Source organism: Ctenopharyngodon idella, chromosome 23, assembly GCF_019924925.1.
Source record: "Ctenopharyngodon idella isolate HZGC_01 chromosome 23, HZGC01, whole genome shotgun sequence".
Lineage (NCBI taxonomy): Eukaryota > Metazoa > Chordata > Actinopteri > Cypriniformes > Xenocyprididae > Ctenopharyngodon > Ctenopharyngodon idella.
The window spans coordinates 7761075-7786749 of NC_067242.1; the positions used below are offsets into that span (position 1 = coordinate 7761075).

A 25675-nucleotide genomic window follows, 5' to 3' on the forward strand; every position below is an offset into this window, starting at 1 on the left:
TATGTCAAAGGTCCTGTCATAACCACATCAAAGGCACACACTCGTGTACACACACACATGCACACTATCCATAAAGATAGATTGCAGTGGTGATACAAAAGAATATTTGATTTGCTTATAATGCAGTAAGATGAAAGAGGCCCTCAGCATGGGCCGAAGAGAGGGCAGGCGTCATGCAGAGAGCTGCATTTACCCCCAACCAACCCAGCCATCCCCCTCTGCTTTGCCTCTCTCCATAAGTTTAAGTAGGAGCATTGGAGTGGATTTATCATGCGTTCAGCTGATTTCATCCTAGTCCTTCTCAGCTTGATCCAGCTTTGACCACATCTTGCAGTTTTCTATTCAGTTTTCAAGCACTTATTTTTAGACAAATACTGCATTACAAACAGAAATGACTTAACTTCCAGCCATCTTAATTAGATTACAATGAATATTATAATTAAGATCGATTGCATTACAATTTAACTTTTGACTACATGGTAATGTAAAGCCCTTAACCGTGTGAAAGCAACCTGAAAGGTTTTTGCATTTTCGCTCTGAAAGCTGGAGAGGAAAGACAAAATGTGTGGAAAAACTACAGATTTGACAACGAATTCAAACAAAATTCTTTTGAACTGACTCTATGAAATGATTCAGTTGGAACAGACTGACATTTGTTTGTAAATCACTGATTTGAGAACAATGTTGTTAGTATTGACAATTAAATATTAATCATACTGGGAAAATGTTACCATTAATTTTGCCGTTAATATTATTTTGAAACAGTAAACAACACAAATTCAATGCAATCTACACTCTAAAAAATGCTGGGTTAAAAACAACTCAAGTTGGGTTGAAAATGGACAAACCCAGCGGTGGGATTAAATGTTTGCCCAACCTGCTGGGCAGTTTTATTTAACCCGACTGTTGTTTAAAAATTACTATATGGCTGGCTTAAAATGGCTTAAAAATCAGACACATAATTACTAGAGGCAACAATAATAATCAAAAGATGAACATTTATTAATAAGCAATTTAATAAATGTTTATTGTTTAATTATTATTCATTAAACTTAATAAATGTTCATTTATTAAACATTAACTGTATTTTGTGTTCATTTCAAGCAAGCAATGCAGTATTTTTTATACACTAGTTGAGTTAAATAAAACTACCCAGCAGGTTGGGCAAACGTTTAACCCAACCGCTGGGTTAAAACAACCCAATCGCGGGGTTTGTCCATTTTCAACTCAACTTGGGTTGTTTTTAACCAAGCACTTTTTAGAGTGTATATAAACTAATTTAAAAACAGTGATTTGAAACTCTTAAAGGGATAGTTCACTTAAAAATGAAAATTCTGTCATTTACTCATCCTCAAGTTGTTCCAAACCTGTATGGGTAACCAAACAGTTGATGAGCCCCACTGACTTCCATAGTATAGAAAAAAATGCTATAGAAATTCATCAACTGTTTGGTTACCGACATTCTTCAAAATCTTCTTTTGTGTTCAGCAGAAGAAATAAATTCATACAGGTTTAGAACAACTTCAGGGTGAAGAGATGATGACAGAATTGTCATTTTTGTGTGAATTATCCCTTTAAATTAGGTGTTTAGGGAGATGACAAAAAAAGAATCAGTGAATCATTTAATCGGTTCATTGAACGAACCGCACGAACCAATTGATTCGCTAAAACGATTCGGCGCTGCTGCCAACCGCGTGTTATGTTTCAAAATCCTTTACATACATTCAGAAGAGGCTGATTAAATATTCTTCCGTCGTAATCCTTTACCCAGTGTGAATAGACGAGATGCCATTCATTGGACTTTAACTGTGATGAAGCCACGCCTCCTGCTGTGGGCGGGGTTTAAAGTTTAGTCCCGTTCTGAAACTCTTGCGCTGGAACTCCAGTCAGTCAGTCAGCAGCTGCGCGCGGTGTCAGTCAGCACACTGCCCAAGAGATACGGACTGATCTGCAGAAAGAGAGGGAAAGTTTAGTTTAGACAGATCAGTCTTTTAGCTCAGACAACAGTATGGAATCAGTAGTTTTTCGTTTTGTTTAAATATACGTTTGGAAAAGCAGCGAAGAGAAGGACTTTACGCACGCGCCTCTGGATAACTGCAGCGTCTCTCTGCGTAGTGATGGAGGTTTGGGGCTTGAGGAATTTTGCGCTTTGGATTTCATTTCTGACGGGCTTCACGATGGCTAATTACTCCGAAGACCAGTGTAGCTGGAGGGGAAGGTAAATATCAACAACACACAGAGTTAAATGCTTTCTGTTGGTTTTTAATCTATTGCGTATATTTTTTTCCGTTTTGTTCTGGAATGCATTGATTTTTCCTGCAATCTTGCATGATTTCTGTGAAATTTTAAGTGTGCAAAAAGTATGCAAATTATACTATACTATTTGTAATTATAATAGTAATCATTAGTAAAATATTTTGTATAATAATAAAAATAAATTATAAAGTGCAATACTCATCGTATTATATGTGCCTGAATTGCATATCTAAGGATAGTTTGTGGATATAGTCAAGTTTGGATGATCATTTTGTGCAAATGGCAATGGTAAATTTGTGCAAAAAGGGTAAATTAAGCACTTAGTTTATAAAATAGAAATAAAAACTATAATAGGAAATGTGATATGAGTGTTGCAGAGGCTGTTTGTATTAGTGCGACACGTTTAAATGACTGCAGTTAAAGTAACCAGTAGGGGGCGTTGAACTTTTCCTGCAACTTTAATACCCACTGGACAACTCAAGTTTCAAGTTTATTTGTCATGTGCACAAAAAGTCAGTGACAATTTGTAAATTGATCTGCTTGTGGTTAGGCACGGGTATTATACAGGAAAAATATCAGGAGATATCTTTAATGACTTGTTTCCATCTCTGCAGTGGTCTCTCTCAGGCGGTGAAGAACGTGGAGCAGGTTTGGTTAAGGTGTGCGGAGGGCTCGGTAGAGTGGCTGTACCCCGCTGGAGCGCTGCGTCTCACCCTGTCGCCCCGACTGCCGTGGAGCGCCATGGTTCCAGGCGAGTCCAGCAGGAGCCCGGTGTCGGCCTGCATCAAGCCGGATCAGCACTGGGGTGGAGCTCAGCTCTACCTGGAGCGAGATGGGGTCCTGGAGCTTCTGGTGGGAGACGAGACATCCGAGACGCCCGGCCCAGCCCATGTGCGCTGCTTCAGTGCCATGCCCGGAGAACGAACAGCCCTCTTCCTGCAAGCAACACCACATCAAGACATCAGCAGACGCATCGCAGCGTTTCGCTACGAGCTGAGAGGGGATTGGATGGTGCAGCCGTCAGTCAACACGGATCCAATTGGCAGTGAAGGTGAATATTCTAGAAGATGCAGTAGTGATATATATAATGCAATATCTATCTATCTATCTATCTATCTATCATTCTATCTATCTGTCGTTCTATCTATCTATCGTTCTGTCGTTTTATTAACAGTGAAATTGGCTTTTATGTGTATCTATTACTACTTCCATCTCCTCAGTACTTTTAGGATCATCTACTGAACATTAAACGTTTTGCAGAAAAACCCATTCAAACACTATGCAAGGTTGGAGATGAAGTTCTCCAAAATTAGGTTGAGTTTGAGTTGCCCTTTGACCTTTGGGAGGATGGGGGTGCAGAACGAGGATCATGAACAGAGCATTCATTCAAACTTTAACAAGACTTGAACTTTAGAGTAATGCATTTTAGAGTAGGTCCAGCATGTGAAGAATCCCACAACTTGCTTCTTGAAAAGCACTAATTCGTCACTTTTACTTCTCAACCTGTAATTGTAGCATTGCAATTATTTAAAAGTAACGTTTAGCTCATCTCAGCTGGGCAGCTCCTTCCAGCCAGTTGTGAGAAATGGGGGAGGGAGCATTCGGATTCGAAGAGCGGAAAAGACGAGAGGGGAGGGGGGAGGGAGAGAAAGACAAAAGCTTAGTATGGAGGGGGGTTATCTCCATAGCGAGCCATTTCAGAGAATTGCATGAGAGCACAGTCGCCGTGGTAACGGGGGGGTTGGGGGGGAACCACGCAACTGAAAAGCGGATCTTTTGTTCAAAGTTTTGGGAGCAGAGAGGAGACAGGGAAGGACGTTTAAAGTTTTAAAGGGCCAACAACTTTCTCTCTCTCACACCCACACAGACACCTGTTGCTCCGTTTGAAAGTGCACATGTGTAGCTGCGCGGCCTGCAGAAATGAGCTCGAGCTGCATTCGCCTCAACTTTTAATAATGATGAATTTAGGTAGTGCTCAACTTTAAGTAGTGCTCAACCGATACGGCCAATATCTAGAGTGCAGAATGGATGTTGAGTAGAGAAAATGTTATCAGCCAGTGCCAATAATTTCTCTCTCTCTCTCTCTCTCTCTATATATATATTTAGTTATTTGAGCTTGTTGGCAACATTTCTCATTTTCATTTTGTTTAATTTAATGTAGTAAAATAACTAAAACTGTAATAAAAAGGAATATAAACTATATGGACATTAAAAAAACTAATAAAAATTACAAAAATACACCATAAAATTACAAAAAAAAAAAAAAAAGAATTAAATAAAATTAACATGGAAAATACACAAATAAAAACCCATTCAAAATATTATTAAAAACTAGTATCTCAATGATAGTAAAATAACACAGATTCAAGAATGTGTACCAAAGCTACTCAACACATATTAATTTGCGGTGATTTATAATTTTGGAACACTTTTTGAATCTTATATATTTAAATTTATATTACATTTCATTACATGTATACATTACATTGACATTTTTCTAAATATTTTTTGGGTCACACTTTAGTTTAGGGTCTAATTCTCACTATTAACTTCAACTTTTGCCTCAATAAACTCCTAATTACTGCTTATTAATAGTTAGTAAGGTAGTTGTTAAGTTTAGGTATTGGGTAGGATTAAGGGATGTTGAATATGATCATGCAGAATAAGGCATTAATATGTGCTTTTAAACAGCCAATATCCTAGTAATATGCATGCTCATAAGAGACTAGTTAGTTAATAGTGAGAATTGGACCATTTTTTGTGTTATGTAGAAGTTTTATTGTTGACAAATATGAAGTTGAAGCAAAAAATTAAACAAAAAACATTGAAGTGACTGAGGAAATTTAGATTAGCACAGCCATCAAAGCATCATTTTCATTCGTTTCAAATGAATTAAGCCATCTACCCTGACTCCAAGTCTGGTATTTTAACTAGAAACTATAGCCACCATGGTACATTTTTGTAAACGCAACTATACAAACATCTTGAATCTTCCAAACAACACAAACTTGAAAGAATGAGATGGTTTAGTTTCTGTGTGGGTGGGTTTTATAAGATCAGCTGTTCACTTTACTAGCCCATATAGATCAGGCAAAGGAACAATAGAGAGGAAGAGGGAAGTGTTAGGATGCAGAAAGAGGAGATCCATTACACACCTCTCTCATGAGCTTTGATCAGCTGAGATGGCTCACACCTATCAATAGGTCATTCACATCCATCACACCTCCACCGAAGAGCCGTAAAGTAGCAGCTGTGCGTTACACCTTGACTCGTGTCTCATTCTTCTTCTCTTTCTCTCTCAGGAGCCTGCAGGCCGTGCAATAACACCGAGATTCTGATGGCTGTGTGCACTAGTGACTTTGGTGAGTATTAGAATTTAGTTTTTCTTCGATTTTGAGGATAAAAGCTTCTTTATTAAAGCAATCAACAGGACATTTCCACTAAGGGTGGATAGCAAATACCTCAAACCTTCAACCTTCAGCTACTAATCCAGATCTTAAACCTCTACGCCACACTTTCTGGTGGTTTAGTTAAAGATCTGGACTGGCAACCCTAAAGGTCACAGGTTCAAACTCAAGTAGGGGTCTGATATTTTAGCATCATTGAGATACTATTATGATTTTTATTAATATTTTGAATTATTTTTTTAGTTTTGATTTCAAGTGAAATTTTAAAGTCTTTTTTTTATTTTATTTTATTTTATTTGTATTTATTTTTTTTAGTTTTTAGTCATTTTATTTCAGTTTTAGTTTATATATATTTAGTTTTATATATATATATATAGTACCGGTCAAAAGTTTGAAAACATTACTACATGTAATGTTTTTGAAAGAAGTCTCATCAAGCCTGCATTTATTTGATCAAAAATACAGTAAAAACAGTAATATTGCCAATGTTTCCAACACTGATAATAAATCAACATATTAGAATGATTTCTGAAGGATCATGTGACACTGAAACTGGAGTAATGGCAGATAAAAAAATCAGCTTTGCATCACAGAAATAAATTATATTTTAAAGTATATTAAAATAGAAAACAGTTATTTTAAATTGTAATAATATTTCAGAATATTACTGTTTTTTCTGTATTTTTTATAAAAAAAAAAATGCAGGTATGATGAGCATAAGAGACTTCTTTCAAAAATATTAAAATAGTAATGTTTTCAAACTTTTGACCAGTACTGTGTGTATATATATATATATATATATATATATATATATTAATAGTTATTTTTTTAGGTTTTTTTTTTTTTTTTTTTTTTTAATTTCAGTTAAAGTTTATTTTATTTCAAGCAACAAATGTTTTTTATGGTTTCAGTTTTAGTTTACTCCTTGCAAACTTTCTGATTTATTTGCACCAAACCCAATCTAATCCAGTTGGTTAATTTAGCCCATCCAGCTTTAATTTCTGGTTTAGAAGAAAAATGATAATAAACCAACAAAAGTAGCAAAAGCTCAAATGTGATGTTAATTAGCAATATGTAAGTTTTATCATCAATCTGTCCATACTAATGGAGCTTTCTATGTTTTTAGTGGTCCGAGGAAACATCCGTTCAGTGGAGACGGACTCAAATTTGAAAGCGGCAGTGATCAAAGTGAGTGCTACGCGAGTTTACCGGCAAAAGTTTGCGTTGTTCCCTGATTCCGGGCGTCTGACGCGGTCAGGGGAGATTCGTACACCTCTGCAGTGCGGCGTTCGGCCCGGCGCTGGGAGCTTCCTGTTTACCGGGCGTGTGCACTTTGGGGAGGCGTGGCTCGGCTGTGCTCCACGTTATAAAGACTTCCTGAAGGCATACGAGCAGGCCAAACAATCCCTAATGATCCCCTGCACTCTGGTGAACGACTGATGGAAGAAGCATGATCACGTCCGGGCGAAACTTGACGGACCCTTGATTCTGATTCGCAGGGTCGCAGGGGAAATCTCCTGAATAAAAGAGAGAAAAAAGTTTGGGAGAACAGATGAAAAGACACTGAGACACAGAAACAACCAAGGAGGAATTCTCAGTGAAGATCACCGGATCAAGATGGATGTCTGAATAAGGACATTTGGGGTTTTTGTGTGTCTAATTCCACCGGTTTAACCCTGAATAAGGGCTCTTAAACAGGGCCTCTTTTTTAAACTCAGGAAATTGTGTCTTTGGACACTTTGATATGAACATCATATCACTGAAATATCCAAAGTCCTCATGATGTTTGGGGCAAACTCTGTTCCCACCTTGTGGGTTGAGTTGGTAAATAAGCTGTACGCAATGCATGTAGCGCAGTCGTCTTTCGCAGTATTTGATGCCACCGAAAAACCCTATTGATTTGTCATCCTTTATATGAATTATGAAAAAGTTTTTAAAGATTTTAAACACTCTGTTTTTGTATTGAGAGTATATATTTTTTCCACATAGGATTTTTAAAATTATAAAAAAAGCGTCTATTTTCTAAATTTGCACTGGTGAAAGGAAGGGAAATGGCGATACCTGGATGCTGCAAGCACTGAGAACCAAAACGCATCTATATGTAGCATAGCAAAAGATGTTTTATATAAATATATTTCTATAATATGAAATCAGCTATGGTTTATATGCTAACAGGCTGAGAATAGCATGCAGCTAACATGAAGTAATGAAAACAGATACAATAGCAATAGTCTATTAATTATTCTATGTCTACAGATAGCATGTGCTGATTACCTCATGGTTAACGTCACCACTAGTTTGCTTTGATGTTGCTAACGTTATCAAGCTGATAGCATTTACCTTTCAGGTTGTGCTAGCTTGAGATATACTGAGAAGCACAAAAATAAACAAAGGTGCATTCACACCGACAACGATTTGCAACCGAATGTCATTAATTTTAGCATTTTGAGGTGGCGACTTTTGCAGACTGTTTGCATTTGGATAAAGTTGAGCAGTTTAACTTTATGCAAATGAGCAGTGGCGCAATGACCAATGGGAGTGAAGGTCATGTGATACTGTATTCTAATTGGAACAACCTCTCACGATTAAACTGTAGTCAGTGTGAACGCACATTAACAGGGTATGCTCACAAATCTGGATTTTATTTGTAGTTCAAATATATGTACTTATGATATAATCTATAAAGATAATTTAACTTTAAAGCTAAATGTCTGAAATAACACTGCCTGTCTTGCTCTCAAACTCTCTGTAAAGCTTAAATTGTGGACTTGTGTACCAAAACATTGACTGCTGGTCTCAGGCTGGACTGCAAGCACTGTCCTGTGTCTCATTCTGGTTATCTGCTATTGCTTTTGTCTTTATTTTGTGCTTCATATCCATTCACTGTCAGCGATGTATGTGCACTAAACAAAAGAATGGATAAACCAAACGTGGAGAGCGAACCGACATGCGAAGCTGCCATATTTTATGCTGCCTGTGTTTGTTGTTAGTGTGTCTTTAAAACCAATGTGACTGCTGTGTGTAAAATAAATGTTTATGTGTGTTTATGTGGATATCAATGTATATAAGATGTTTTAGAGTTTTAAAACTGGAAATATTCTGTTAACATTGTAGAGTTTGTATGAAAGTTTGGTTAAAATTATAAAGAACAAAATCATATTGAATTTGTGTTTGTCTGGTTTCTGAATTACTGAGTTATATAGTAAAAAAACAAGGTGATATAGTTAAGAAACATCTGAAATATAAGTATTTTCTATTACTAAACAGAACATTTGTGTTAAACTACATACTTTTATTTAGCCTACAGTGTGAATATTATTATCCATACATTATTGTTTTTAAAAAAGTCTCTTATGCTCACAAAGCTTGTATTTATTTGATAAAAATACAATAAAAACAGCAATATTGTGAAATATTACAATTTGAAATAACGGTTTTCTATTTGAATATATTGTAAAATGTAATTTACTTCTGTGATCAAAGCTGTATTCTCAGCATCATTACTCCAGTCTTCAGTGTCACATGATCCTTCAGAAATCATTCTAATATGATGATTTGCTGCTCAAGAAATATTTCTGATTATTATCAGTGCTGAAAACTATGCTAAACAGTGCTATTTTTGTAGAAACCGGATATATATTTTTCAGGATTCTTTGATGAATAGAAAGTTCAAAAGAACGGTATTTATTTGAAATAGATTTTTTTTGTAACATAAATGTCTTTACTGATCAATTTAATGCATCCTTGCAGTTTATTAATAAACGTTTGATGGGTAGTGTAACTATGAAAGGATGTTTGTCAGGATAAAAGGCGGGGCTGCTGTCAAACTGACCATGTTTCACTTTATTATTATTATTATTATTAGCATATGTTTAACCTTATACTGCAGTTGCAAGGTGAATAACAGGAAAATGAGGAAGGGTGTTGGTGAGCTGTCTAATGTTTGTGAGTGTGTGTGTGTGTGTTCAGGTGTACAGTGTGTGTGTGTTTGGCCTTTCAAGAGCTCCAGAGATAGAACAGGAAATGAGTGCGGCCCAACCCGCAGACAGGAGCTCTCTGACCTGGATTGTGTTCGTTTATATCTACAGACACAAAGACACACACACACACACACACACATTGGGTTTTCATATATATACTATCCCTTAAAGGAACACTCCACTTCTTTTGAAAATAGGCTTATTTTCCAACTCCCCTAGAGTTCAACAGTTGAGTTTTACCGTTTTCGAATCCATTCAGCCGATCTCTGGGTCTGGCGGTACCACTTTTAGCATAGCTTAGCATAGTTCATTGAATCTGATTAGACCATTAGCATCTCGCTCAAAAATGACCAAAGAGTTTCGATATTTTTCCTATTTAAAACTTGACTCTTCTGTAGTTACATCGTGTACTAAGACTGACAGAAAATGAAAAGTTGCGATTTTCTAGGCCAATATGGCTAGGAACTATACTCTCATTCCGGCGTAATAATCAAGGAAATTTGCTGTCGTACCATGGCTGCAGCAGGCGCAATGATATTACGCAGCGCCTCTCACAAATGTCTCCATGGTTGCAAGGCACGCTCCCTGTGCAAGCAGGGGGTCACAGGCGCTGCGTAATATCATTGCGCCTGCTGCAGCCATGGTACGGCAGCAAATTTCCTTGATTATTACGCCAGAATGAGAGTATAGTTCCTAGTCATATTGGCCTAGAAAATCGCAACTTTTCATTTTAGTACACGATGTAACCACAGAAGAGTCAAGTTTTAAATAGGAAAAATATTGAAACTCTTTGGTCATTTTTTAAGGAGATGCTAACGGTCTAATCAGATTCAATGAACTATGCTAAGCTATGCTAAAAGTGGTACCGCCAGACCCGGAGATTGGCTGAATAGATTTGAAAAACGGTAAAACTCAACTGTTTAACTCTAGGGAAGTTGGAAAATGAGCCTATTTTCAAAAAAAGTGGAGTGTTCCTTTAATCCTAAACCTACCCATCACAGAAAAATGTGTTTCTTTAGAAATATATTTATATAAATATTTATTGTATTTTTCAGCATGACTTAAATGCTTTCATCTGTGTATAGTATTGGAAATGTTTTGCAGTGCTTTTGAGTTTAGCTTTTTTGTAATGCTAGCAGAAATAGATTGAGTGTTTTGACTTGAGTTTTTGGGTTGAAATGAAGTTTGTGATCCTTTATGAATGAATGAATGAATGAATGAATGAATGTGTGTGTGTGTGTGTGTCAGGTATACCCTACGTTATGGGGACACAAAGATATGTTACGCCCCACAAAGATGGCAATATCTGAAATCCTTGTCATTTTTTGATCCCCATGAGGTAAACAGCTTATAAATCATGATAAAACAATAAAACAGTACTATATTTATCTAAACTGCAGTAGTCAGGTTGAGAATAATCATGATTTAGGTTCTAGCATGAATATCCTGTAAAGGCACTAGATCCCTGCTGTGTGTGTGAGTATGCTGACATAACACTTCAACCCCCCGAGAGAACACGACTTCTCCAGGAACACACTTTTGTTCCTTAAGGGTCTGCAGATGGCTCTAATCCCATTAAAATGCGGAGGGAAACCCAAGTGTGTGTGTGATTGAGTGTGTAGAGCTGGGCTCCTCAGGTTGGGGTGGGCAGTGTCTTTCTTATTTCCCGCCAAAATGACCCTAATTATCACATCACACTAAACATGCAGTCACACAGAAAAACAATCTGAGTAAGCATGTTCGAATAGTCCTAAAAGTCATGACACTAACTGTGTGTACAGACAATTCTACATTTAAACCTTTGGATTGACTTTTTCCCACCTCAGTCTCATAGACTATAAATGCATTGTCTTATAGATGAATAATTGTGTAATCATAAACATATTCCCTCTCCTTTTCCATTGACATTCGCTCAACATTTGTTTTAAACCATGAAAAAAACAACATAGTCACATCTTCAAAAAAACATTAGCATTTCATGTCCCATTAAGGCACAAGGGTGCTGAGAAACCTCTCTGAGAAAACTTGTTGCCACAATATTTAAATAAATAATAAGAAACATCTGACTAATACATCAAATCAGATGCCAATAAGAGTTAAAAAACACACTAAATGCACATATATAAATGCTACAAACCTTATCCAACCTTTTCACATTTACATTTATTCATTTACCATAACGATTTTACCTAAAGCGACTATAACGAGCCATTTTATCTGAATGATTTTAGTGTTATTTTGTAGCATAAAGATGTTTTGGTTAAAAACTTTACTATAATATAATGAAAAAATATAGATTTATCAAAACTTACTGCAAGTTTTTAATGTCCAGCAACAGAAAAATATGTTGTTGTTGTTGTTTTTTTCAGTCCATTAAGTCATTAAATATAAATATTAGATGAAAAATGAGAAATGTTGCAACAAAGTTGAAGAACTAGAATTACTAACTGGAAATAAATAAAAAAATAGAACTGAACTAATCCTAAAAAAAAAAACCTAATAAAAATGACAAATGCACATAACAAATTACTAAAAATTAAACTAAAATTAAAATAAAAGCACATTCATTTATAAAACTATAATAGCATATAAATAATACTAAGATAACATGATTCATAATTCACTAATTCAGTTCATAACACACTAATATAATTCATTAATAATATTATTGTGTTATTTTGTAGCATAGAGATGAAATTAGTGCTTTTTGGTTAAAAATAATTACTATAATATGATGAAATATATGCGATTTATAACAATTCACTGCTAGTCTAAATGTCCATTGACAGAGAAAGATGGTTTTTTGAGCGTTAGTTCACTCAAAAATGAAAATTATCCTATAATTTACTCACCCTCAAGCCATTCTAGGTGTATATGACTTTATTCTTTCAGTCAAACACAATCGGAGTTATATTAAAAGATATCCTGGCTTTTCCAAGCTTTATAATGGGAGTGAATGGGGCTTGAGATTTTGAAGCCCAAAAAAGTGCATCCATCCATCATAAAAGTAATCCATACGACTCCAGAGGGTTAATAAAGGCCTTCTGAATCGAAGCGATGGGTTTTTGTAAGAAAAATATCCATAATTATAACTTTATTAACCCCCTGGAGTCGTATGGATTACTTTTATGATGGATGGATGTGCTTTTTTGGGCTCAAAATCTCAAGCCCCATTCATTCCCATTATAGAGCTTGGAAAAGCCAGGATATCTTTTAATATAACTCCGATTGTGTTCGTCTGAAAGAATAAAGTCATATACACCTAGGATGGCTTGAGGGTGAGTAAATTATGGGATAATTTTCATTTTTGAGTGAACTATCCCTTTCAGTCTAGACGTTGTAGTAACAATGTTAACCAGCCAAACCTTGATCTCTCAATCTCTCATGTTTAAACCTCACATTAACATCATTGTGAGTTTTAAATCAACCAATTAATGTACTACAAAAACACTGACACTGATGGGAAATGTGACCTGATGCTACCTGTTTCTCAGGTCAGAGAGAGAGAGAGAGAACAAACATTACAAGCAAACAAATACTACACAGCGAAATCCACCACAGTTTCATGCCCGGCATCCGAAACCCATCAGTGACAGACAGAGGCAGATCTGGGTTACGGGTGTTTAAGTGTTTCCCTGAGGTACAATCAGTGCCGCTGCTAAAACTCTGTTATAATGGACAGAATGTGTGAACACATGCAAACGGACTGTGAGAACAGGAACAGAGCCAAGACGTGAGGAGAGGTCCGGACCCAGAGCCACGTTCGTTCATGTGTGTTTGTGAGAGAAAAACGTCTGTTCTTTGTCGAGCGGCTACAGGAGGGCGTCTGAATTTTGTCCTAATCATGACACGGATTAAACCACAGAAGTGTGGGAAAAACTTTGGGACCCCCCTCCTCTCCCTCTTGCCCACGTACTTTCAAACTTTCCTTCAGGTTATTTTCCTCTAGTTCCCTTGAACCGCTCAGCATGTCATTTCTCTCTATCTCTTCACTCAATCTCTTGATGTTTTGTGTTTTTTCTCCTCTCCCCAGCGTTATTGTTGTTCCTCCCCTTTATCTACTCGCTCCTCAACTCCTCTCTCCAGACACGTTAAAGAGCTGAAAATCCTTCAGAACGGTTGAAATCAGCCAGCAGGTGCTTCTGACAGAGCGAGAGAGGGAGAGAAATGATAACAAATGTCCCTCGCGACTGCTGAATAAAGATTTGAAAAATTATTTTATAAAGCAACAGAGCAGTTTCTTGCCAATTCAATTTTTCACACCTGAGCATAACTAGAAAAATATATATCAACTATGGAAATTTGTAAGATTTTATTAATTTCTGATGACGTTTTCTAGGGCTAAAAATAACAAGTCGACATTTCCAGGTTTTCTATGACCATGGGAAATGCTCAAGCTAGCAAGACAATTACAATCACGTAAATAACAAATGACTATTTAAATACAAATTATTTCCTTCTGGAAAGGTAAAAGTTCATTCCCTTCTTTTCTGGTTCTCAGTCTGTCTGTCTGAATTCACACACTCATTAATTTGATAGTGAGTTCTTCTGTCTCTGCTCAAATTCCTCTCTCACGCGTCCCACATTCTTTCGCTTTTGTCACTTTTTTTCTTTCCTCCGTCTCTCCCCCTCCAGCCTGTTCTCATAAATTACTGCCGTTCACAAGGCTTGTCCCGTCCACTTACACACACACACGCACACACTCTAACACGGGCTGCCAAAGTTTATTAGGGACATATCAACTGAGCATTAAAAACTAAAAAAAAAAAAAAAAACTAAAGCAGCACTTCTCATATACAGACTACATGCAGGTTTATAAGAGTGAAGTACTTCCTGCAGATACCCAGCTGCAATATTCCATGGCATTCCAAATTTTCCCATTGCTCGAGGTATCAGACACACATTCCGAGTTCATCTCAATGTCACTATGGGCTCAAATGATTAGAGCTGGATGATTCATGAACGATTGCTGTAAAGCATGGTGAAAACTACTATATTATACTATACTGATGTTTTACTGTTTATATAAATATAAAATAACATTATAAACAATAACATAAAAAATTATAATATTAATAAAATAAGAAAATAATATAAAAATAGTAAAATTTAAATTAATATTTATTGGTGTTACTATATTAGTAACTATTTACTATATTGGTGTTTTTATATTAAAATATGTACATATTAATATTTTATTATATTATTAATTAATGAATTACATTATTTATTATATATTATTAATTTAACATATTTTTAAATGTATTTATAAATGAATATATATTTTTAAGATATTGAGAATATATATATATATATATATATATATATATAAAATTAAAAATTCTATATTATGTCACACCTGAGCTAGAACTAGAAACATATGTAACATACATATGTAAATTAATATTTATTGATGTTATTGTTTATAATATTCTTTTATTAAAATATGTACATATTAATATTTTATTATATAATTAATTAATTAAATTAATTATTTATTACATATTATTATTTTAATATATTTTTTAATTTAAATAATATATATTTTTATTTTTAATATATATATACAGTCAAACCAAAAATTATTCAGGCATTTTTGATATATTTTTACTAGTGTGTGCAGGACACTATAGTTCATTTATGTAAGTGAGGATAGCAAAATAAAGTAAACTGTGACATATTATACCCAAAAATTCTTCATACAGTGGACTACCAGTAAAATTAATAAAAATTTGAGACCAAAAATTATTCAGACACTTTGACCTGTCCATGTTTTGCTTAAGTGTTATCTGACATAATTAAGATTATTTTTTTCTGACACAGATATTGTCATATTTTATTACCATTTTTTTAAACTATAGAGAATAAACTGTATTGTTGAATGAAATGTTCAAGGTGTAAATTTAAGTCTAAATATTTTAATATAAAATATATATAAAATTAAAAACAAATTAAATTAATTAAAATCTGCCTAAAACGGTGAGGTAACGCATTTAAACCACTTTGTTCTTTGTCTTTCTTTCTAGTTCTCTTTGGTGTTACGTTCTCATGATGTCAACGTGCCTGTGCGGATGCCACCCAGTGTGAGCTGGCACACAGTCGGCCGACCGGCCAACCCCTGAAACCCCCCCACCAATTACCCTCTCTACCCATAAGCCCCCTCCCCGCCCCTGCTCGTTTCCCAGGGGTTCAGGGGCCACTGTACTCACTACACCCCGTTTCCCATACGCATAATCTTGATTTTTTTCCCCCGGCTCATAAAGAGGCGCTCGAACCCTCTTAGTCTGCAGCCCATTTCCCAAACACTCTCCCTTTATCTGACAAGCCCACAGCCTCTTTCTGTCTCGCTCGCTCTCTTTCTGTCTTTTCCACGCTCTCTTTCTGCGGGTAATCCGTGCTATTTTTTTCTTTCCAGTAATATGCTTTCAAGTTTGCCCTGCAGTTTCAAACTTTAAATTACTAGGACAGATTCAGTTCTCGTTCACCGTGTTTAACTATTAGTACGTATTATATATTACTATATATTATATATCTTTGCATCTCCATTTACTAAAAAAAATAAGACTTTTAGATTCTAACAACACTAAAATAAAACTGTTTATTCAAGAGCTTCTAACCTGAAAAACTGTTTCCTTAATATTCCCCAATCCCTAATACGACTAGCTCATGAAACCACTGCAATTTATTATGTGTCTCTCACTCAGTGTCGTATGTTTCTCAGGGATCAGCATGTGTGTGAACTACATGCTCTGTAATGAAATTATCTTAACCCGTCAGACAATTAATTGTCAGCCGCCTTTCATTCTCGCAGCCCGTAAAATTGACATAAGCTTTACAAACATTCCACACATAGTTTCTCAGGAAGGAAGAGCAAATTCAGTCGCATTCACACATACGCCTGTGCTTCTAACAGATTAAAACACAGCGGTACAAGACATATTGCTGTTGTTTCATTTTGATAATTTAACTATAAATGCACACAAAACAAATGATCAATAATTAAAGATCAGCTATTTAATCTGAACCAGCAATTAACCAAATTTCTTGAAATGAAACATTGTGAGCTTGGCATTAAACGTGAGTGAAAATGCACTTAAAAATGCAAATGACGCATTAACGAGTGTTTATATGTACAACAAAATGCTGATAATGATCAAAAAATCCTGTTTTAAGGGTTTACATGCAAATCAGTGAACCGACAACACAAGAAAACCATCTAAACTTAAACAGATGTGATAATGGTGTTTACATGCTAAACAAAATTGGAGTAACAGGCAAAAAATCTAAATGTTACAGAGTTTTACTGAAGCCATTTATAAACTTTCCCTGATAAAATGTCATGTGGTGTAAGATTGTGCATGTAAACACACTCACTGATTAGCTAACACTGTTTATGACTGCTAAGGAAATCTTAGCACACCATTATGCTTTCTTATTCTGAGCTGAAATTGGTATTTGAATCATTTTTTTTTCCCAGGTGCAAAAATATCTAACTGTATTAGCACTATTTCAGTTGTTTATCTCATAACTGCTGTTGTTGATTGATTTATGGAGTGGGCGGAGCTTATGTAATGCACTGTCTCATAAATGTTGTTGTTGATTGATTTATGGAGGGGGCAGAGCCTATGAAAAACTATATTTTTAAACAGCTGTTTTTGTTTGATTTATGGAGTGGGCGGAGCTTATTTAATGCACTATGTCTCATAAATGTTGTTGTTGATTGATTTATTAGGGCGGGGCCTATGAAAAACTATGGTTTTGATTGATTTGTGGAGTGGGTGGGGCTTATGGATTTCTGCACTATATTTCATTACTGCTGTTTTTGAAAGACTTGTGGGGTGGGCGGGGCTTATGGTCTCTTGCACTATTTGATCTTCCCTCCTGTGCTCCCAGCAGCCTGCGCAGCCGCGTAATCTCCAGTTTATACCTGCACAAAGACGCCACAACTAAAGATCACATGCAACCTATAAAGTCAATTCCTTATTATCTATTACAGGTGGGTGTTCAAATACCTGCCCAGGTGATTGTCCACATACTCCTTCAGCTCAGACACCTGCTCCTCGGCAACTGTGGCTCTGGTGATCAGCTGGGCACGCTCCCTTTCTTGAGCTTCCTGTTGGAATTTTACTGTGATTACCAGGGTGATGATAGTGAAGCTGTTGTCATAATTACATGATGTGGGGCTACTTGTGTGTGCTTAGATAATAAACTGCTTTGTTTGATCATTAAGTGCTGCTATTATTTTATTTTGCCAGGATTAACTGGTAACAGTTTGTATTGGTTACCTGTGTGGACTTGGTTATTTCTCTGAGCTGGTTTTTAACATCATTCCAGGCATCTTGGGTAAGTCCAGCCCTGCACAATTTATCAAGAGCAACACATAAAATAAGCCAGTAAACAGTAGATACAATATTTATCTTACTTTGAATGATACTCACCTCTGAGGAGACTCTGACAACACAGCCATCTGAAATACCAAGCACATGATCAAGTCACAGAACTAATTCATTAAAAACACACACACACACACACACACACACACACACACGCACACACCTGTTCTCGAGCCAGTTTCAGTTGGCTCTCCAGGCGGGCTTTGTCCTCTCTCAGTCTGTGTAGCTCTCTCTCAGTCTCTCCTCTCGGTTCGGTCCCTGCGGGACTGAAGTGGGCCTCAGGGGGTCCGGCCTCTAAAGCGTGTTCAGGGAGTGCCAGAATCTGCTCACGTTGCAGTCTGGGACACAGAGACACTACTTATCAGACCAAATCAGATCTAGTGTGTGTAGGAGCAAGCTTTGCATTTAACACAGGGCTGAAATGTCTGAAAATGCCACCACAAAATTTGCAAAACCTGATAAAACTTACCTTTGTGGATATCTCTATATTAAAAAAATGAGCAAAAAAAAAAAAAAACCCTCATACAGAAAAAAGGTTCATAAAGGGACAACAGTAATCTGAATTCACATCCAAATCACCAAATTCTGTATTTTAGATTTAGCCTAGAGTAATTGTTTTACTGATCAGCATGCTTTATTTTTTGAGTGAAAGTTCATTTGTATTTGCTGAAATTTTCATAATAAAAGCACCTGCTAAATCAAGGTTTCCCAAACTGGGGTATGTGAGTTTGATGAAAAGCTAATCATTATTTTTTAATCATAAAAAATGTAAAATTGAACTAATTTTTAAATAAAAACAATAAAAATAAAACTCTTACTAAGAAAGTATATAGAATATTATAGAATATTTTGTTCATCTGCATGTCGTGTGACCATTAATCGACATCAGAGAACTGTGAACATGAAAATGTGTTGTAACATGATTAATATATTAATATTAAATCTTAGACTTCAAGTGAATATATTTAGTCAAAGAGGTTTGGCTGAAAAAAAATATGTTTGGGAATCCCTGTGCTACATCAACACATGTAAACGTTAATCGTAAATAGTTTGTATTAAGAGCAATAGGTGTGAATCAGTGGATGTTCATGCACCTGTAAGCAATGAGTAGCTGTTGAAAGGCATTGCTCAGACCCTGTATGCGTTTGCGGTACGTTCTGGCGGCTTTGGTGAGCTGTTCCTCTCTGGAGCGATATGACGCTTTTACGTCCTCCAGCATGGACTCAACAAACCCCTTCAACTGTCCCAGATCACCACCATCGGCTGCTGTTACACACTCCTACAGCGCCAGAAACCATATGCCATCAAACCACTCTTGTAACATCAATTTAGCTTAAAAACAAGAAATTATAGACCACTGGTGAAAGGTTTGTTTTTGAAAGAAGTCTCTTCTGCTTACCAAGGCTGCATTTATTTGATCAAAAATACAGTAAAAAAAAGTGAAATATTTTTACACTTTATAATAACTGCTTTCTATTTGAATATGTGTTAAAATGTAATTTATTCCTGTGATCAAAGTTGAATTTTCAGCATCATTACTCCAGTCTTCAGTGTCACATGATCCTTCAGAAATCATTCTAATATGATGATTTGCTGCTCAAGAAACATTTTTGATTATTATCAATGTTGAAAATATACTGCTTCATATTTTTGTGAAAACCGTGATACACTACCACTCAAAAGTTTGCGGCAAGGAAGATAAAAAAAGAAATGTATACTTTTATTCAGCAAGGATGCACTGAATTGATCAAGATACAATAAAGAAATTTATAATGTTACAAAAGATTTCTATTTCAAATAAATGCTGTTCTTATGAACTTTCTATTCATCAAAAAATCCTGAAAAAATGCATTAAGAAGTTAATTTAGTTAAGAATAATTAAGCAGCAAATCAGCATATTAGAATGATTTCTGAAGGATCATGTGACACTGAAGACTGGAGCAATGATGCTGAAAATTCAGCTTTGAATCACTATAATAAATTACATTTTAAAATATATTCAAATAGAAAACAGTTCTTTTAAAGTGTAAAAATATTTTACATTTTTTACTGTATTTTTGATCAATGGTGAGCATAAGATACTTCTTTCAAAAACATAAAAAAGATCGTAATTATTTCAAAATTTTGACAACTCAAGAAGCCACTTTAAAGTGTTTTTTTCTGACATGAATGCACCACTAATTTAACTAAATGTCTGCTGGCATGTACACATACTGAAACATCCTGAATATAGCTTGCAAGTCGGGCCCTGTACTCTCTATTGAGTTCCTTCAGATGATTTTGTAGTTTAGAGACCTCAGTCTCGGCCTCCTTCAGCTGGTGTTGAGATATAATCAGTGTCTGCATGTAGACAGGAACAAATCAGAAATCAAAAAACACATATACAGCATCTTGTGTGTGTGAGCGACTGATAATGTACTCACTGCAGACTGCTGGGATAGCTCGTGTCGGGTGTTCTGAATGGCTCTCTTATTCTCCTGTTGTTCCCTCCCCATGGCCACACTATGAAAGACAACACATACACACTTCAGCTGACCTTCACCGCCCACGTCTCATGGTTAAACGAGTGAGCACATGTATCAAAGATTTTCCACCCATAAAGATAAAAGCTCCACCACATCACTCGTAATGTAGCAGGTGCACAGAGTTTGGTTTCACTAGGTCAAACTTTAAGCAGACACCATTGTGCCCTCGTCTGAGTGTGGCAATGACTCTGTTTACACAACACCCGTACTGGCCAATCCGATCACAGGTGGTCAGGTGAGGTAGACGCACAATAAACACACGACTCCTGTGATCATTTGAGATCAGATTTCGAGGAGAGGATCTATGATTTTGTGACTACAACTAGTATAATTTATATGATATTATAGTATTTATGAAAATTAAATTAGCTTTATTGGCACATTAGTATTTTCACCAAAAAAGTTTAATCTTTTTTTGCGGTAGTGTGTCAGTAGGAAATATCAGTTAACGGAGATCTGATCTCACCATCATCGAGTCTGTCTGTGATTACATGAAGAATCAGATGAAACTGAGACAAACTAAATCCAGAAGAACTGTGGAAACATCTCCAAGATGCTTGAAGAAACCGACCTGCACAGCTACCTGAAAAACAGTACCTGGACAAAAGCAAAGGGTGGTCACCAAATATTGATTTGATTTAGTTAATTGATGTTAGTTTATTAGTTCACTTCAGAATTAAAATTTCCTGATAATTTACTTACCCCCATGTCATCCAAGATGTTTATGTCTTTCTTTCTTCAGTCGAGAAGAAATTAAGGTTTTTAAGGAAAACATTCCAGGATTTTTCTCCATATAGTGGACTTCAACGGCTATGAACGATTTGGAAGTCGAAAAACTCCATCTCATTTTCTCCTCCAACTTTAAAATCGTCCAACGTCATTGTTTTACCTTTTTTTGTAAAGGGCGTTTGACTTAGTCTTTGCACATTTGCTTTGTAAACACTGGATCGGTACTTCAGCCTACATCACGCGTGACCTTTCCAACATGATTACGTAATGCGTGGCACATTGCAGAGCAGTGCAAGACGAGCATTTGTGGTTAAAAAGTATTTCATTTTCTTTTTTTTTTTAAAATGACAGATCTTTTCACTAGATAAGACTCTTATTCCTCGTCTGGGATCGTGTAGAGCTCTTTGAAGCTGCACTGAAACTGACCCCAGTGAAGTCCACTATATGGAGAAAATCTTGGAATGTTTTCCTCAAAAACCTTAATTTCTTTTCAACTGAAGAAAGCAAGACATCTTGGGTGACATTAGAGTGAGTAAATTATCAGGAAATTTTAATTCTGAAGTGAACTAATCCTTTAATTGATAACTAAAATCTATTTTTGCCATTATTTTTGAAAGCATCCTCGCTTTACAGCATTTTTACTCAAGTGCCTAAAACTTTTCACAGTACTGTAGCTTTGCAGGTAGGTTTCTCCAAGCGTACACGTCTATGCGGTCACATAGATTTCTGACTACATCCAAATGTGGTTTCAGTGATCACAAAACATTTTTTATCCTGTTTTCATGTGTATTTAGTGCCGCCCACTTGTGTTTAGTAACTCAAGATGGGGCTTGTAGGTCTCACACTTTCTCCTCTAGTTGTCGTTGGTGCCCCTCGTAGCTTTTCCTCAGTTTTTCTAGCTCATCTCTCAGGTTATTCTGTGCTCCCTGCATTGAAAAACATCATACACGTATAAACTTTTCTGTAAAGCTGCTTTTAAACAATGTGAAGTGTGAAAAGTGCTATACAAATTATACAAATAAATAATATACTGCTGATTTTCTCACGTTTCTTTCCAGTGGGCTCTTGCGCTGTTCAAACTCCTCTGGCTGTTAAAACAAACATCAAAAATAGAGTATTTAAAAATACAACTTCTTTAAGTTCATTAGGAATTGTTGTTGTTCCCCTTTCAGTGATTAGCGTGATCTGATATAGCGATGCATCACTATTATTATTGTTCATAATTCGGTGTGTGTTCAGATCACAGATCAACTCTAAATGTAAGTATTAAAGGCATAGTTCACCCAAAACTGAACATTCGGTCATTAATTACTCACCCGGCCTCATGTCGTTCCAAACCCGTAAGACTTGAAGACAAATGAAGATAATTTTGATGAAATCTGAGAGCTTTCTGTGCTTCCATTGACAGCTACACAACTGGCACTTTCAAGCCCCAGAAAGGTAGTAAAGACATTATTAAAGTAATCCATGTGACTCCAGTGGTTTCAACTCAATGTTATGAAGCAATATAAGTGCTTTGTTTGGGCAAAGAAACATAATTTACCACTTTATATACAAAATATTAATCTTTACTACCTTTCTGGGGCTTGAAAGTGGTAGTGGCTTGGCTTAGGCTGTCAATGGAGGGACAGAAATCTCTCAGATTTCATTAAAAAGATCTTCATTTGTGTTCCCGAAGCTGAACGAAAGTCTTACAGATTTGGAACGACATATGGCTGAGTAATTAATAACAGAATTTTCCTTTTTTGGGTGAACTAACCCTTTAAACTGCAGCGTGTACCTGTTTGAGCTTCAATATGTATGTGGCTTTTTGAATTCAACTGAATTCAACACTCTCTAAAGAAAGTAGTGTTTGATAAGGATGAGCACATGTCTCTCACCCCAACTCTGTTCAGCGACGCCCTGCTGATGAGCGCTCGAACCCTCTCCACCTCCAGCGTGTGTCTGTGCGTCCGCTCTCTCTCCTGCAGGAGCGTGTCGTGTGTGTGCGCGAGGGCGAGCAGCTCAGCGCTGAGCTCTACAGAATGCGTGCGTTCTCTTTCATAAGCGCTGCTCAATGACAGGAAGTTGCTCTTTAGCACTGAGTACTCTTCGGCCAGGTCACGCTCATTTCGCTCAATGACTTCTAAACGGGCCAATGCTGCTGACACTTCCTGTCTGAGCCGGTCACGCTCTGTCTGAAGAGATGAGGCAGTTCCCTCCTGAGATAAAACCTGGGAAAGAGAGCATGAAATATAAATGTAGAGCTGCTTAACAGCTGAATTTGTCTCATATTTGATGAAGTTTGCAGCACTGATTCTGCTGTTTCCCTGGTTATTACTGTGAAGTTGCTTTAAAACAATCTGTATTGTATAAAGTGCTATATAAATAAAGATGACTTGACTACTTTAGCAGCCCATTAATTATCAGTGTGTACTGCACTTACCATGTTTTTCAGTTCAAAGATCTCCGCTTCATACCTCTCTCTCATTTTATTGGCCTCAATCTGCACATCAACAAGGTCTTTTGAGATCTGAAACACACATACACATGAAATAGTGCAGCATTTTCATAAGCAGATCCCATATTTCCAGGCATGTTTCGGTTCTTACCTTCAGTTTGTCTTCCTCACACTGGACCAGTTTGACTGACAGGTCGCTCTTTGACGCAGCCTGCAGGCCCAGTTTGTTCTGGGCCGAGTCAAGCTTACTAAACAGAACTTCATTTCGTTCCCGCAGCTGTACCTGTATATAAATCAATGCAGTTAACACTATAATCAACATTCAGCATGTTATGGTTTAGTGCAGGAGGTTTCAAACTTTACAGACCATACAGTACCATTACAATTTGGGCTCAGTAAGATTTTTAATGTATTTAAAAAAAAAAGTCTCTTATGCACCAAGGCTTTATTTATTTGATCAAAAAGACAATAAAATTTGTTCCTGTGATTCTAAGCTGGATTTTCATCATCGTTACTCCAGTCTTCAGAGTCACATGATCCTTCAGAAATCATTCTGATTTGCTGCTCAGGAAACATTTCTTATTATCAGTGTGGAAAGAACAGCATTTATTTGAAATAAAAATCTTCTGTAACATTAAAAAGGTCTTTACTGTCACTTTTGACCAACTTGCTTGATAAAAGTAGTAGGATAGTAGTAAGATTTATAGTGCACTATAATGTTACAACCCAATTAAGCATGAATTCCTTAATATGACAAGAAAATATCTTACATTTTCGTCAGTCAGAGAGCGAATTTGCTCCTGAAGTTCGTTAATTGAGCTCTGTTTATTCGTCGAGTCCATGTTCTGCAGCTGTCAGAGGTGTGTTATGTCTGGTTTCTATGAACAGTCTCCATGGGCGTTTATAATGATCTTCACTCTCAGAGAAACAGCGAACTGTGAAAGGGAGCTCCATCTGACGGATGAATCACATTAAATGATTCTTTCTGATAATTCAGTTGAATCATCAGAGTTCCTAAGTGATTCAAACTTTGACGTGTTTGTTTCAATTCTTATTCCATAAACATGTAAAATATGCAAAAAGGAGATTTAATATGAATTAAAAATAGTAAACACAGAGTAATAAAATATTGTGGCATATAATCTGCTCAACACGAATCATTAAATCAGACTTCCATTTACTATCGGCTCTGTTTGTTGTGGAAACTGTTTTGCTGAATTGTTCATTCTGTTTGGGAAATGTAAGATGAATCAATGACTCTTGTGAAAGCTCAATTGTCCTTTACAATGGAAAAGGGTTGTAAATCCAAAGGATTAATTGTTTAGTTTGACAGCAGGCCTATTGTTCAGCTGAATCTTGATACAGGATAAACTGACTTATTTTTTGGTATTGACTCGTTGAATCCATTAACTGAACAGATTCATTGAAATCAAATTTGGTAAACGGAACCCCATCAGCGGTAACGTTAAACATCTTTATGTTTTATGGTTAAATACCAGTTTAATTTTAACACATTTATTAAAACTAGTAATTCATAATCGAAAACAAATGTTCAAATTAAGTGGAACTGAACAGAAACTACAATAAAGCCCATTATTAATAAAACGTATTCGAAAAAATAACGTAAATGAATAATTGAATCACTTTTGGAAAATGTTCGAAAGAACCGACTCGCTGAAAAGAATCGGACTTGCAATCGCTACAGCCGGACTTGTCAACACTTCCGAAATCATATATAATTTCAATTATATACGATTCGGAAGAAATGTGAAGAACTGATCAGGAGGACGGGATTTGAAAAAAATGGGATACGACCACAACCAGATCAATCTCAGAGAACCTGACGTCCTAAAGAAGCTGTTCGACCGTTACCTGTTCGTAGTTCATATTGTAGAAGACGGGCCAATCAGCGACGATCAGGAGCAAGGCTGTGTAACGTTACACA

The 25675-nt window shown here is 36.3% G+C and overlaps 2 protein-coding genes across 2 annotated transcripts; one reads left to right on the top strand and one right to left on the bottom strand.

The window, feature by feature from the left end:
- The first annotated feature begins 1872 nt into the window (after nt 1-1872).
- metrn (meteorin, glial cell differentiation regulator) lies at nt 1873-8827 on the top strand. Its single transcript, XM_051882619.1, has 4 exons — nt 1873-2218; nt 2871-3307; nt 5559-5618; nt 6790-8827. Exons 1-4 carry the CDS (start codon nt 2118-2120, stop codon nt 7101-7103), a joined length of 912 nt encoding a protein of 303 aa, XP_051738579.1. The 5' UTR covers nt 1873-2117; the 3' UTR covers nt 7104-8827.
- A 7810-nt stretch (nt 8828-16637) lies between these two features.
- ccdc78 (coiled-coil domain containing 78) lies at nt 16638-24633 on the bottom strand. Its single transcript, XM_051882079.1, has 14 exons — nt 24501-24633; nt 23882-24013; nt 23716-23802; nt 23171-23503; nt 22337-22378; nt 22134-22216; nt 20460-20538; nt 20251-20376; nt 19131-19315; nt 18200-18374; nt 18082-18110; nt 17929-17998; nt 17656-17756; nt 16638-17570 (listed from the first exon to the last, which is right to left on the bottom strand). The coding sequence occupies exons 1-14, from the start codon at nt 24570-24572 to the stop codon at nt 17444-17446; spliced, it is 1641 nt and encodes a 546-aa protein (XP_051738039.1). The 5' UTR covers nt 24573-24633; the 3' UTR covers nt 16638-17443.
- Between the last annotated feature and the right edge of the window lie 1042 nt (nt 24634-25675).